We start from the raw sequence: 14,610 nt of genomic DNA, 5'->3' as shown, positions 1-14,610 counted from the left end.
AATGTAGTATTAAGGGTTTTCTTGAAAACTAAGAAGAGGTTAATGTTCTTAAATATATGCAGGAAGAATATGTTGATGGAGATGAAGTAGGGACTATGCCATGTCAACACATGTACCATGTGAGCTGTGTGCAACAATGGCTGCGGATGAAGAATTGGTGCCCAATCTGCAAAACCTCTGCGGAAGAGGAGAAGTCGGTTTAGTGATAATGCCAAATTGTCAATAGCAACCTTTAGCTTTGTAGGATAATTCCAAGATGATGCAGATACATTGCTTTTTATTCACCAAGTGATTGTCTCTACATCATCTTGCTCTTCTCTCTCTCTATCTCTTTTCTCTTGTACATATGACAATATCGTTCTTTTGACCCAATTGGGGTACAAATGGGTAAATAAGATCACATTACAGTTTCCTTCTCAACTTTCGTTTTGAGCCTCAAAATCTGTTTGGTTTATAGAATTACAAACTACTACTCTTCAGGCTACATTGTCATTGAGTTATATCTGACGGGAATACTAAAATTGTCACTATAGAATTATTAGACAAATCGCAGGCAAAATCCTATATATAGCAGTTTCGCTTCAAGTTATTTACATAAAATTGCAGAAAACAAAACATTGTGTATTTGAGGAATGTTTGATATAACTTGTCGTCTAACTTTGATTTACCTTCCAACTACTATGTCCTCTCTTTCGCACTGAGTTATGTCATCGTGACATCTATAGAATATAGCAAAGGACCCAAGAATTGTCCTATAGCAAATAAAAATTATTCATTTTCAAGGAAAAGGTTTTATTGTGTTTAACACCTCAAAGACAAAAATTGGGTAAATAAATTACATACTACAATTTGATTAAAATTTTGCATATCTATTTTAGGATATTTCCTAAGAGTCTATTGCAGTCAAAACTTGGGACGATTCAATTTCTAATGAAAATGTAAAATCTTACAACACAAAAGAGGATTTTATGAGTCTTGGATAATTCGAGTAACTTTTCCCATAGCGACAGTTCTTCCCGATGATCTAAGGAACACTCTTCCAAGAGCTCTACTTTCCGAGAATGTCTCCACACAAACTGGATTTTGGAGACTAACCTGCAGTTGCAACAAAAATTGACAGATCGATATATCAGTTTCTTTTTTTTCTGTAATATTTACCGCAAAAGCCAAAATGAGATTTTCAAACCTCAAGCATTGCACTCTGTTTAGCAGTTAGACAACGAGGAGACTTCTTTGTTGGCTGCCCTGTTTTGGGATCAAGCATTGCCACAAGTTTCACAACTGTTGCTGCTTCCTTTGCATGATGCACATGAAACTCCAACTATAATGATTTCAATTTTCAATGAAAAAGATCAGAAAACATGGGACGAATTATAGAGAATTGAGCAACAGAGAAGCATGCTTTTTTGTTTCTTTTACCTGAGAACCAAGCAAGATGGGTGTGGCACCTTCCAAAACGAGTACCATCAATTCCAAATGAGTTGCTACTGATACAGGGAAATCAGGATGACACAATACGTCTCCTGCCATTACTTGATTTGCATCGATCCCTTGCAAAGCTATCGCTACGTTATCTCCAGCTCTTGCAATGGTACAAGCCTGAGAGTCACGCTCCAGAGACCGCACAGTTCCTTGATCTCCTGATGGCATAACCATTATCTGGCAGAAATTTTCCAGTGATTTAAGTAATCAGTTAAAGCAGTTTCATTTGTTTCATTACTCAAGAGACTAGAGGCACATCCACAAGAAAGTATTTCGTCCGAAAGCTAAAGAATATTGTGAAACCTTTCCAAAGCCAGACAGTATTGTACACAAAATAGTAATTGGAGGCATTTAATGTTAGAAATTCAATCATGGGTTTAGGTTAAGCGTATCAGATATGGGAATGAAAGTTAGGTTTAGCCACAGCAAAGTGTCTCCTAAGGTTAATACAGGTAGACAGATGGAAAATTACAAATCATGCAACCAAACACATCATGGAACTTGTGTACCTTGGATCCTGACCGAACAGCTCCCGCTTCAAGTTTGCCACATGCAGATACCTGCCCTTGTGAAGTTGATCTTACAGCGTCACATATAGGCATGAGCAGAGGCTTTGAGACGTCTCTATCAGGAGACTTGACAGAGTCAACGGCATCCAATAAACATGGACCATTATACCTGTATTCCAGCAAACATTTAACTATTTCATGGCCTGTTTTAGGCATGGAAGGATGGTATCATCAGGAAAGAAAAAACGGGAGCTTACCATGAGGATAAGCGGTTGTCAGAGGGAGCTGCCACCAAATTTTGATTTTCCATGGCACTTAAAGGAATCCATGTCAGAGACGAATCCTTAAAACGACAGGTTTGCAAAAAGGATCCAACATGCTGCTTAATCAAATCAAATCTTTCCTTTGAATACCCAACAATATCCATTTTGTTGACTGCAACTATGACTTGCTCCACGCCAAAACCTCTCAGAACACGTGCATGCTCCCTTGTCTGGCCTTTCAGATTATCAAAACCAGCTTCAAAAGCACCGACAGATGCATCTATGACAAGAATCGCGGCATCTGCTTGTGTTGCTCCTGCTATCATGTTTGGAACAAAATCTTTGTGTCCAGGAGAGTCGAGCAAAACAACATGATGTCTTTTGGAATTAAAATAAGCAACAGCCACAGTCATAGTTATTCCTCGCTCCCTCTCTTCAGCACTCTCATCCAATGCCCAGGCATATGCAAAAGACCCTTTGCCCTGATCGGATCAGAAAGACAATGTCAAGCAAACAAAGCAGATTCTGAATATTCAAGTCTCTAACATCCAAACAAAAGAACAGGTTACCTGCAACTTTGCTTCTTTCTCATACTTGTGCATTTGCTTCTGAGATATTCTTCCCAACAGATGCAATAATCTACCCGAGAGTGTTGACTTACCAGAATCAACGTGCCCCACCTACAATCAGATTCAACCATCAGTTATCTGCCTAGACAAAAAAAAATCAATAGATAGTAGCCAGTAATCCGAGAAACTCACAATGGCAAGATTAAGTTGGCTAAGAGCATCTGGTTCTTTGTCAAGAAGCATCCACTCCTCTGGCTTATGCTTAGATTTTGATTTTGGTCTTATAGTCATAATATCGCTGGATTTTTCTGTTTCCCCAGTCAAAGACATCTTGTTCATAGTACCAGTAAGCCTCTCCGACGACTCCATATATTTGGAGGAAGAACTTGTCTCATTAGACATATCTGTTTTTTCTTTTGGCAATCTTTTGCCTGATTTTATGCCGCCCGCACCTCCCTTTGAAAAACTATTATCAAGTTTATCATGTCTACCTCGGGAGCTTGTTTCTGAACTATCGCCTCCTTTCTTTAAAGGATTATTTTCTGCGCTTTCTTGCTTCTCCTTCTGCCTCATGCTAGCATCACCTGAGCCTTCAGAGTTAAGAAGGCAATATTAAATATTAGAAAACTAAACAGAGTAAAAACCCCAAAAGAGAATAACTTGGATGAAGCTCCCAAACGAGCTTCCCATATTAATAAGGAAAATAACCCAAAACCAAAAAAAGGAAACGAACGAAACAGAAAGATAGATTCTATTCCAATAAGGCTATAAACTATAAATACTATTTAGACTTGGACTAGAGCTTGTGTGTTTCCTATTTTCTACGTGAATAGACTTTCCAAGTCTTAGGTCACTGGATGCATATCATTGCGAGGAAACATGATGGACTAAAGTAGAAGAGACATTTTTATGAGACAGGCTTCAAGCATCTAACCCGTACAATATTACTACAGCATCAAACTCAAAGTGAAAACCAAGTGTGGATACCTTTTGGACCACTTTTCGTGGATGTCAGTCCATTGGTGACTAAATCATCTGGCGATGGAGCATCAAACTTGAAAGGTGCTATACATAAGTTGAAAAGGAAATGTCAGAAAAACACAATTGCAACGCCACAAATGCAAAAGAACCAACTATAGACTCTTAACACAAACAGCTCGTCAACTGAAATCACAAAACACTATCAAACTATAGTAAGTTAACAACCTATACTAACGCAGGACGTTTTAGAACTAAAAGCCTTGTGGAGATCATGAATATTCCCACGGGAAATTCCAGGCAGAGGTCCCTGTTCCTTCACAAGATTCTTGTTATCAAGCAGACAAAGAACAGCCCTTTTCGATGTATTAGATGGGACTGATCCGAAAAGGGACTTTGCCAATTTGGATACCACAGGTTCTTTGCATCTGCCTTCAACTGCATAAAACACATCTATTCTATAATTAAACACCTAGAATAGCAAAATCACAAGTCTAAAAACCACAGTCACTCCTTTTTTCCAATCATAATAAACCAATAGTTTACCAAGTGACCTCAAAAAAAACAAAACATACGAGACACATTCAGACAGTATGCAATAAATAGTGTATCCTATGCAGAGACAAAGAGAGATTGTATAAATCCAAAGACTCACTAACACAGATTGGAGAAAAGAAGATATAGTACCTGTATTCTTATTGATACTTTGATTTCCGGCCACAGGATGGCGAAGAACACCGCAAATATCACACACAAACATACTCTCATCATTATCATATGTACAGATTGCACATCGCCAAAGCCCTTGCTTAGCAGTTTCTTCCTTTGGTACAACAACTTCTTCTTCTTCTTCTTCTGCAGTTTAGGAAAAAACAGGAATTACAAATCATAACCAAGTGAAAGAGAGACCATGAACGACCACAAGAAGGGTAATGGGGAATAAGTTAATACCAGGTCCATCTATATCAATATCGTAGTCATAATCATAAGCATCGTCATCATCATCAAAACCATCATCATAATCATCGAAATTGGATAATCCTTTACGAGGCATCGTTTGTTTCTTCTGCACACAAGTTAGAACAAACAATTCAGAAACTGGTACAAACACATCACCTAAAGAACTGAACATAGTCAACATTAATGGAATCAGAAGAAGTTAAAAGATAATAACTCAGAAGCAAAGAGAAGCTCATGCACTTTTGTTTCTGACTTAAACCCACAAAATCCCAAAATAATCGGAAGCAATGAGAAACAAAGAGAGAATTCAAAAACATCTTTCTGAAGGATGATTTTGAGAGTCACAACAAGAATCCATCCAATAATTCCAAAATTCACTAACTTTGAACGTTAACACAAAAAAAATATTGATCCACAAAACTTACAAAAACTAGTAGTAGAGCAGAATTGATTCAAGGGGATCCTTCGAATTCAACTCCTCCGCTCTGTAATATAAAACTTTTTTGCTTTGATAATATTCTCAATTCGTAGCCAAGTCCATTCTTAGCCTGGTTGATGCCGACAAGATCTGGGTTTGGTTTCGGATTCGGATTCCGGTTTCGGTTGGATAGAGTGAGAATATGGAAATATACAACAAAAAAAAAAAAAAATTGTAATTAAGTATTAAATTGGGCTTTTAACGGGCCTATATGGGCTGCATCAGGAACCCGTAATATTTTCACGATCCCAAAAATAAATAAAAAACAATCTGATAGAAGAATTACAATAGTTTCAAGATCAAACGATTAACGTGTTTCCTCCTCTACTTACCAAAAAAAAAAATAAGACAATTATAATATGTTTTTGAATTACATTACACAAAAATAAATTGTAACAAATACCTACTCTAACTCAACGGGAACCCACTAACCCAAGTGTATCAATTTTTCTCCTTAACTTTTGCTAAACCAACACATTAATTTGTAACTTATTAGTTTCAAAAGCTGGATTTTAAATTAAAAGTAAATCTCGATCTCTATATTTTCGGTATGTATAGTATAACTCCACAAAGACTCAAACTATAATGATTGAACTTGTAGTTGTTATGGTCTCAAGACAAATTTCACTTCATTTAAATAAATCAACAATGAAAAGGAACTTTTCCTCACCAACTGTATAAATCGAATATAGCTTAAAGCTAGCCCAAAGAAACACAAACTTACATATCGATCACCATTAATCACCACAATTACAAAGCTAGCTACAAAAACAAAAACAATTAACAACGTTGAAGTAATGTGCCACCTTTTGCAACACTACTCTTGTCCATACATACAAGCCTCACACAAAAAAAAAAAAAAAAAATGAAAAGTAAAGAAGCATACACATGCACATGCAACCAACTTGTAGAAGTACCAGTTAAAAACCAAACCAATAGTTAAACACATATTAACAAATAAACACAATCTAAGTGAATAAGTGATGATAATCCAATAGTCATCGCTTTGTTTTTTCGAAAGCACACATCTTCTCTTTGACTTGTACGTGAATCATTCACACTGAAGATTCCGACCAAGTTTATGTCTGGAATTTTCTAGAGTTAATTCTGTAATGGAATTCAATTGAAATCACGGACGTGGAAGGAATTAGGGTTCTTGATGACGATGTCGTACATGTAAACGGAGTTGAACTTGGAGAAGTCTCTCGGTAAGGAGATGAGGTCGATGGTTGAGCGTTTGTGGTACTGGATGAGATCGGAGTCTCCATGGAAGTATCTTTCCCACCCGAGACTCCTTAGGATCTGTTCGAGCGACGAGTAAGACGAGACGACTTCACCGGTCGGCAAGTAAACCAAGACATTTCTCCGGCCGTGCGTCTGATGAGTGGCAACACCACCGGACTGGTTTGGGTTCTCCACTAGACGTATCACTCCATTATTGAACACCCAAACGCCTGACATGGCTTCACAAATTTAGCTTTTGTTATGCGTATATATATGATATATATAGAGGAAGAGCTATATATATGTTTCTAATTAAGTCTCTCGAGCGATTGCTTTGATGAGAGAGTTTGTATCTGGACTCTGTATTTATAGCCATGAGGAGGTGATTATCTCTTTTAACATTAAAAAAAAGTCATTTTTTTTCTTGGATATGAGTCAGAGATTTTTTCACAGCCGCCTTTCCAAGCGTAAAGTGGAACAGTGGCACAATACCTCAAAATTTTGAATGGAGTTTTTCTTTATTTGTTTTCACAAAGTTCTTTGATTTTAAATTGATGTTTCTTTAAAACAAAGTATGGATTCATCATTTGCTTGACATGAATATGTTAGCCAGATCAATTATATAAGAGATAATCAACTTAATTACGTGACAACTTTTGGAAGTTAAGAAAAGAATCAGATGAAAAAATCGAAACGCATAAAACCCCATTTAAACGGGACACATCCTTGCTAAAAACATTATAGAAACGATTGTTAAAGTATCACTTGTTTAATTTATTTGGTTTATATTCTCGACAATGACCTAAATTTAAAAAAACAATTAATGGAGGACTGGGAGAACATACAAAGCCGACACACTTGAATAAATGTATTAAAAAGTGTGTCACAATTGTATGGAGAATCTAGATATTGTGGGTCATGCTTATACGTTATACCATTCCTCTTCATCTCGATCTATATATCTTTAAACAGTATTGTTATTATTCGATGGGGCTTTCTATAACTTCGTTAAATTTCACTTTACTTGGCTAAAGGTTGATTGCATCTATATGACTATATAACTACACTTTAATGGGTTTTTTTCTTTTATTTTCATAGTTTATGCCTTTTACTCTTACACCTAAGTAAATTTTTTCTGTATTTCGTTTCAGAATGAATGGTGGACATACTAAATATTATTTTGTAGCTTACGAGTAACTGATAGCCTAACCGAATATTGATGAATGCGTATTCGACTATTCCATACCAAGGCCTTGTGTTTAGGGTACGTAATCCTAACACTTTTAATTTTTTAATCCACTTTCTCAGCATTTTTAGCAACACACCAGCATGCAAAAATTAAACACATTAAAAAAGGACCCTAATGGTGGGGGCTAATTCATTTCCGAATAGCATATATATGAGAGAATAACGTATTTAATTGTCTACAAAACTATTCTCCATCTATTGATAGTTTCTAATTAGTACTTTTCGATATTAATAAGAATAATAATTAGTTATCCGAGGCTATTCGACGTACGTAATTTAATAGTTATTCACCAAAAATATTATTCTAGCCAAGCCAAAGTCCGATTTTATTAGTGCATGCTTACACGGGAGCTTAATACGTCAGTGGCCGAATCACGCATTTTAATTTTATAATTATAGGCATCGTTTTCGTGATAGAAAAATTCGTATTCTTGTTACATAAGTAGTAAAACGGAATATGTACTCTCGTAAACGTCTCGTTCAAGGAACGAGTGTTTTATTTTGACAGGAATGGAATTAATACAGCAAGCCAACCACGAGTTCGAACAAACTTGTGTACGTATTTGATCACTGGCATTTTACATACGTGTTGCAGAATCGTATTAGTTTGACCCATATTCAACAAACATACATGTACAAACTCAATATATATAATTTATAAAAGATAGTTCTTAGAATTTTAGAAACTATTTATAGCAAAATTCTCGCTTCTTTCCAGTTAACGGTTAGTTATTTATCTGTTTATGTCCGATTGCTTTATATATACCCTTTCAATTTATATAAAATTTTAGAAGGTTTCAAAATTTCTTTGGGTTCAACGATATTCGAATGATTAAACAAAAAAAAAAGCTTGTTTATTTTTAAGCAAGAGATGCGCGCATAAAAAAGGCAAAGGATTTCTTATTTTTAAGCCTATCCAATGCTTTAGTTTGTGAGATGGTTTACCTAGATTTTAATCTATTTGCTTTCAGGTTAGCCAAAGTGAAAAAAAAAACTATTGCCAATTAGTCAGAAATAGAGTTAACGTAGCGTTCTTTAATTAACATACTATAATTTGTCTCCGATAAATATATATGTTCATCTTATAAAATATTTTCGGACTAGTGCGAAAAGAAGTGGATATCTGATTCAAATACTAATATAAACGCTAAAAGCTAAAGATATAAAGATCAAGATGAATGGGCGGGCAAATGAGTGTGGAGATGCCAAGAGTTGTTTAATATGGAATTAGAACTAATTAAAGGTATAGAAATTGGGGAATATATACACAAAAGAACACGCATATTTTTGTTCCACGTGAATTATAAAATTTTAAAATGTGTTGGATGAAAAAAAGAGAACATTCCCAAACTATATATCTTGTGGCAGGGGATGCATTGTTCGGAATAATAAATTGATTATCTGATAATTAACAAAGTCTAACATTGTTTTTCATGCCTCCTTCGGACACAAATGTAATCAGCTCTAGTAAACTTAACCTAGGCTCCTTTTAAATGTGAACTATACAAATGAATGAAAACACTTTGTAAAATTGACAGTAGATATCTCGTTGGTAAAATTGTAAACTGTAAACATATATGGTGCTTATACATCACAGAAAAAGTTATAAACTATTGTTGCACTATATATATTTTGCAGCATTACATAGAAACATTCAATTCGTCAAAAATATCAAATGAGGGAGAAAATTTGCTCTTTATTACAGTTTTTTTTTTCTTTCTTACATGGTTACAAGAGGGAGAAGTTTTCAGAATTGCCTTTAATTTTTTGAGATACTTTTTATCATTCTTTTATTTTTAATAATTATTTTTACTTTTATTTGAAAAAAAATACATAAATGAACAAAATGGAAAAAAAAGTTAAAACTGTACCATGCACACTACAAAAAAAATAGTTGGTTGCATCATTTAATTAGTATCACAAATGTAAATGATATTAATTTAAATGACTTATTGATAAATGATACATGATATGTGGTTTAGTATCAATTGTAATTGTTGATGTGGTAATGGAATAATTTGACATCAGTTCAATAAAAGTGACACAATTTTATTTTAACTTGCATCACTTCAAAAATATTTAACAAAAATATAAATTGACATCACTTAATATAATGATGCAAATTAAATATCAATTAATAAATGATACAAAATTGATCTCATAATAAAATATTATTAAAACAATAAATCAATATACCAAAAAAATATTGATTAGTATCGGTTATCATAAATGATACCAAAATTAAAATTCATTTACAAAAAGCTGACACAAATAATTAAAATCATTTGTTATAACTGATTTAATAGAGCATTAATTTGAAATAAACTGATACAAATTATTTGCATCAACAAATAGTAAATCATTTTTAAAAGTGATACAAGTTATTTTTACATTATTTAAATCTGATGCAAAAATATAAAATAAATGATTTAACACAATAATTTTTTTTTGTAGTGGCATGAACAAAACTTGTTCAAGAATTCTTAAAAGGATCATTGAAAAAAGACAAAGCTTCACGTCTGAGGACATTCCCAGTGAGGTTAAGCAATACCGATACGGACGAAGCTTTATCTACACTTTTGGACAAGTCTCCCTCTCACGTAATGAAGCTTGGTGTTATGGAACTCAAACTTGATATCCACAAATACCCATTACCAGCCCAAATCTTCTCCTGCAGAACCTTGGTAAAACTGACTCTCAACAACTGTATTCTCCTAGCCCATGTCAATAACACTTGTCTTCGTTCCTTGAAGACTATCATCACACAATCACTCACATACGATAGCTTGGCCTTAAAAAACTCATCAGTTCATGTGCCTCGCTTGAAAGTCTAATAACTGATGGATACAATTGGGAGAAAAGATTATGGTCCCCCAAAGACTTTTGGACTAGTGTTGGAGGAGAATCAGGTTATAGATCCATTGGATGATGGTTTACCATTTGTTGCGTTGACAGCTATATGGATCTACTAGCTTGGAGAGGATCTTTGTGGATGCTATCAAAATCAAATGTTTCACCGGGTCAGCCACCGAGATGTACCAAACATCGGCCATACTAGAATTTTACCCCTGCCTTGAGCTGCTAGAGGTTGTTATTTCAGAAAGAATTGTGTTGCATGGCAAAAGGCAGTGGTTGATTGCGTTTGTACAGAAGCTTAGCCCTAAAATCGTTGTTGTCGCCTGAGGATGCTCTCTTGTGTAGTCTCTTTACTTGTCTATTAGCCACAAAACCTGTTTGTCGGATGCTCTGTTGTCTTGGTGAGGATGATGTTGTGTAGTGTTTTACTTATCTATATTAGCCGCATTGATCTGTTGTCCTCATATGACAACACCTGAGGAGGATGCTCTGTTGTGTACTGTTTACTTGTCTTACAACAATAGCGAAAAAACGTTTGTGTGCTGCCAAATTATCTTCTTTTGGCATAATAGCTATACACGTTTCTCTATCTGTTTTCTACTTTTCTTCTTTCATGAAAACAGTATTATGAGATATGCACGGTCAGTTCAGTTATATATCATCACTATGCCACCCAATACTCGCCAACTGATTCAAATTTAGTTCAAAACTTTTTCAAGTCTACTCCGATCAAGATACATATATCCCTTTTCTTCTTTAAAGCTGACGGTTTTTGTTTTTCAAGTTTTTATATAACCTTATACGAAGATGCATATTGAGCTAGTAACAGGGAGTGAAATGTCACCATGAGTAGAGTAACAACAAGTAAGTTAGTTGATTCTCAGAACGATCAACCATGAAGCTTTTAAATGAATTCGAATCTTTTTTAATAAGTAGAAACTTGCTCCTTAAGTCACTGTCTCACTGACCTGAAGCAGCAGCAACTTGGGGGGGCTAATTGTTTGTGTTGTGTTCGGGATCCGGGGGAAATCAGCCACGTCATTTCCAAGGAATGTTTTGGAACGTAATTAAGATCAAACCAAGGAAGCAAACAAGCAACACAAAAAACGAAACTAACGATTGAATTTAACCATGCAAAACACTGGCAATGCAATTCAATCGTTAATCAACCGTATACAACTAAATGAAGTGCATGTTTACAACAAATGGTGACTGATTCATACAATAAAGAATCGATATTTCTCTCACAGCATACACAGCAGATCCCTTTCCTTACATATTCCCATTTTGACTCGTAGCTCTCAGTCTCCTTAGATGGACCTGTGAATCAATTAAGGTGTTTCCATAAGAAAAATAGTATTTCAAAGAAAACCTAATTGTAAATCCTCATATGTAAATTCATAAAGTGACTTGAGACTGATAGAAAACCTGATTGGTCAGCAGAGCGGTGCATCGCAGCAGAGACTTCTTGTCTTATGGACCTTTGCAACTCAAGTTGCATTTCCATGCAAGCCTCCAGCATTCTCTGCAAGTTATCCATCCTTTGCTGTATTCTACCCATGTCAACCCTCAAATCGTTGATCGAATCCCAATCCTTCAGAGACATTGTTGATTCAAGTTAACAAATAATAGCAACAGCACATAATATGTCAACCAATGAGTTCCTTTAACTTAAAAAAAAAAAAAAACAAAAAGACAATTGCGTTTGTATCCTTCAACCTAAGGATCCACTTTGAGACAATGTCTTACTATTCCAAATTTCCAATGCCCTGATGCAAATCATGTGCCGGCCAGTTGGAAATGGATCGATCATGCTCCCACCGTGGCTGAATAGGGATCACTGGGGAGGGTACAGAAAAAGGAGGAGATTCAACAGCATAACGTTCTTGACCGCCTCCTCTTCAGCGTCATCTCTCCATGCACTGGTTTCACCATTAATAAGTTGCCAATCGGATTCTTCGTTTCCCATAATCTCCTCCTCGGTTTGTTCCTCTAGAGGGACAGTTAGATTAATGCTTTCAACCAGATTTTCCTGGAAATTTGTTGTCCTGTTTATCAGTCTCATGGTGGCAATTTCTTCGGAACTTTGCAGAGACTGTTCATAAGGTATATCCATAGTTTCTCGAAACTGACAGCCATGTCTGTCCTCGTCTCCATGAATTGAACAGGATGAACACCCAGTAGCATCCTCCCTTTGATGGCTATTCAGGTCCACTTCAGCACCATTTCTTCTTAAAGAGAAATCATCAATTTCTGACCGTTGCCAATCTTCTACACGTGCAGTCCTTTCTTCCAAACTTGTGCTCTGGTTATTACAGCGTCTGGAATTAGTTACCTCATCCAGTGAACATTGGTTTTCAGCCTCTGCCATTTTGATCTGAGCCACCGCCTGCATCATTGATGCTATCTAGACAATTAAGATCGTTTTGTTCACCTCTATTATCACCATTTTCAGCATTTGATGAGGTCTCCGAGTGACTGCTGCTCGCTTGACCAGAGACAGACCGGTCAAGTCTGGATATAAATTCCTCCCTGGGATGGAAAATACACAGTAAGGAATTACGTTCTTAATCGTTCTAAAGCAACAGAAGTCTCGATTTCAGGGTCAAGTTGCACTTATAAGATGAAACAGAAAGTATACAGATAAAGACTCATACAAAATGGGACTGGCATTTAACTTCAGGATGCACAAGGCCAACAAAGAACGGAAGAACTCCAAAATTTACTAGATCTGTTAATCCATAATAATCATAAAGGTTTGAAAGCATAAGGTCTGCATTGGATATTGACCCCACATATATATAGACCTACTAAAGAGAAAAAAAAAAAAAAAAGGAAAGCTTCCAAAAATACACAAAGATATGAACAAATAGATTAATACAGATGAATTAGCTACCTCAGCTCAGATACAGTGTGCCTTTCTCTTAGAAGCCCAACTCAGTAGCTGCAGATGATGTTGGTTTCTCTTTATCATCGTTGTCACCATTTCGTAAGAATCTCCCGCTTAGTAATGCCTGCAAAAGCAATTAAAGATCATGATTTTAAGCTTTGTCTACCAAAACCCAAGAGATAGAGTTCATACATAGATTCAACTCTCAACACCAGACTTCAAACAACCAATGTGCCAATTAAGCTGACTTGTAATGTGATAAACAAAAAGATAACATAACAATATAAAGAAGTAACTATGATGCTCAGCATATCTAACAACTCCTATGACTCAATCGTCAAGTTAGAATCCCTTTAAGAGTAAGTATAAAATGACGAAAACGTGAAAGGAAGGTATATATAGGAAGAACGAAAAGTCATCATATAAACTCCATCAAGCATGACTCCATCCTCCATCTGACTATGAATTTTCTTAATCATATTAGACAAACAATGTGACTACACAGCTTTCAGTCATCGTTTGTCTGAGACAAAGGTTCAAAGTTGCATCTAGAACTAGTGCTAATTATAGAGTCTACATTTATTCCAGATACACGAATGTAAAATCTTAGGAAAGGCTGGGACCTGTATGTAATTAAAAGAAATTGGTAATTGAGTTGACTCGACTGTATGTGTATCTGACATAGTGAATTTGGAAAATATGTACATATTTAATGTCTGAGAGACAATAACAATAAGGCAGGAAACAATAAAGAAGTCTAATGAACAAACCTGAATACGGTTGCGGTGAGCAAAGTTTGATACAGCATGATGCTGCGTCAAACCCTGCAGCTCTGTTTGCCTTTCCCTCTCAACCATTTTTAACATATCCACCCACACTTGCCTACCACATAACTTGCGTATACCTCTTCTAGCATTTTCATTTTGGATGCAGTTCGCATTAACAACTCTACCATCAAGTACTCTTTCGATCTGGTTAACAACTTCAATAGGTTGTTCTTCCCTGAGATCACCAAGAACAGGTCTCTTTTGCATCCTTGACCATTTAACCCACAAGGAGTCTCCATGGGACAGAATCTGCCATATCAACTTAAGACTGCTGACTGCGTTTACTTCATGTAATGAAGTTAAAGGAGTTCATAGAATAGAGTCGG

General features: G+C 35.7%; 3 protein-coding genes and 1 pseudogene across 4 annotated transcripts in view; 1 reads left to right on the top strand and 3 right to left on the bottom strand.

Annotated features, from left to right (window-relative positions):
* LOC104737924 (probable E3 ubiquitin-protein ligase RHG1A) overlaps positions 1–203 on the top strand; it is a 4,572-nt gene extending 4,369 nt beyond the window's left edge. Inside the window, exon 7 of the mRNA XM_010458171.2 lies at positions 63–203. Coding sequence (XP_010456473.1) covers positions 63–203 — 141 coding nt within the window. The remainder of the gene's footprint in view (positions 1–62) is intronic.
* On the bottom strand, positions 828–5,292 carry LOC104735079 (HBS1-like protein). 2 transcript variants are annotated; one of them, XM_010454797.2, is made up of 12 exons: positions 5,187–5,292; positions 4,753–4,867; positions 4,489–4,656; positions 4,030–4,239; positions 3,811–3,888; positions 3,016–3,413; positions 2,824–2,934; positions 2,249–2,736; positions 1,992–2,160; positions 1,420–1,659; positions 1,187–1,321; positions 828–1,095 (listed from the first exon to the last, which is right to left on the bottom strand). In XM_010454797.2, exons 2-12 carry the CDS (start codon positions 4,853–4,855, stop codon positions 967–969), a joined length of 2,229 nt encoding a protein of 742 aa, XP_010453099.1. In that variant the 5' UTR covers positions 4,856–4,867; positions 5,187–5,292; the 3' UTR covers positions 828–966. The 2 variants fall into 2 exon arrangements, with proteins under 2 accessions (XP_010453099.1, XP_010453100.1); XM_010454798.2 differs by lacking the exon at positions 4,030–4,239.
* On the bottom strand, positions 5,187–6,811 carry LOC104735078 (flowering-promoting factor 1-like protein 2). Its single transcript, XM_010454796.2, has one exon. The coding sequence runs from the start codon at positions 6,698–6,700 to the stop codon at positions 6,359–6,361; it is 342 nt and encodes a 113-aa protein (XP_010453098.1). The 5' UTR covers positions 6,701–6,811; the 3' UTR covers positions 5,187–6,358.
* On the bottom strand, positions 11,700–14,604 carry LOC104735077 (annotated as a pseudogene).

This window comes from Camelina sativa, chromosome 13 (assembly GCF_000633955.1).
Source record: "Camelina sativa cultivar DH55 chromosome 13, Cs, whole genome shotgun sequence".
In the NCBI taxonomy this organism is placed as follows: Eukaryota; Viridiplantae; Streptophyta; class Magnoliopsida; order Brassicales; family Brassicaceae; genus Camelina; species Camelina sativa.
This window is presented reverse-complemented; position numbering and strand designations above follow the sequence as displayed.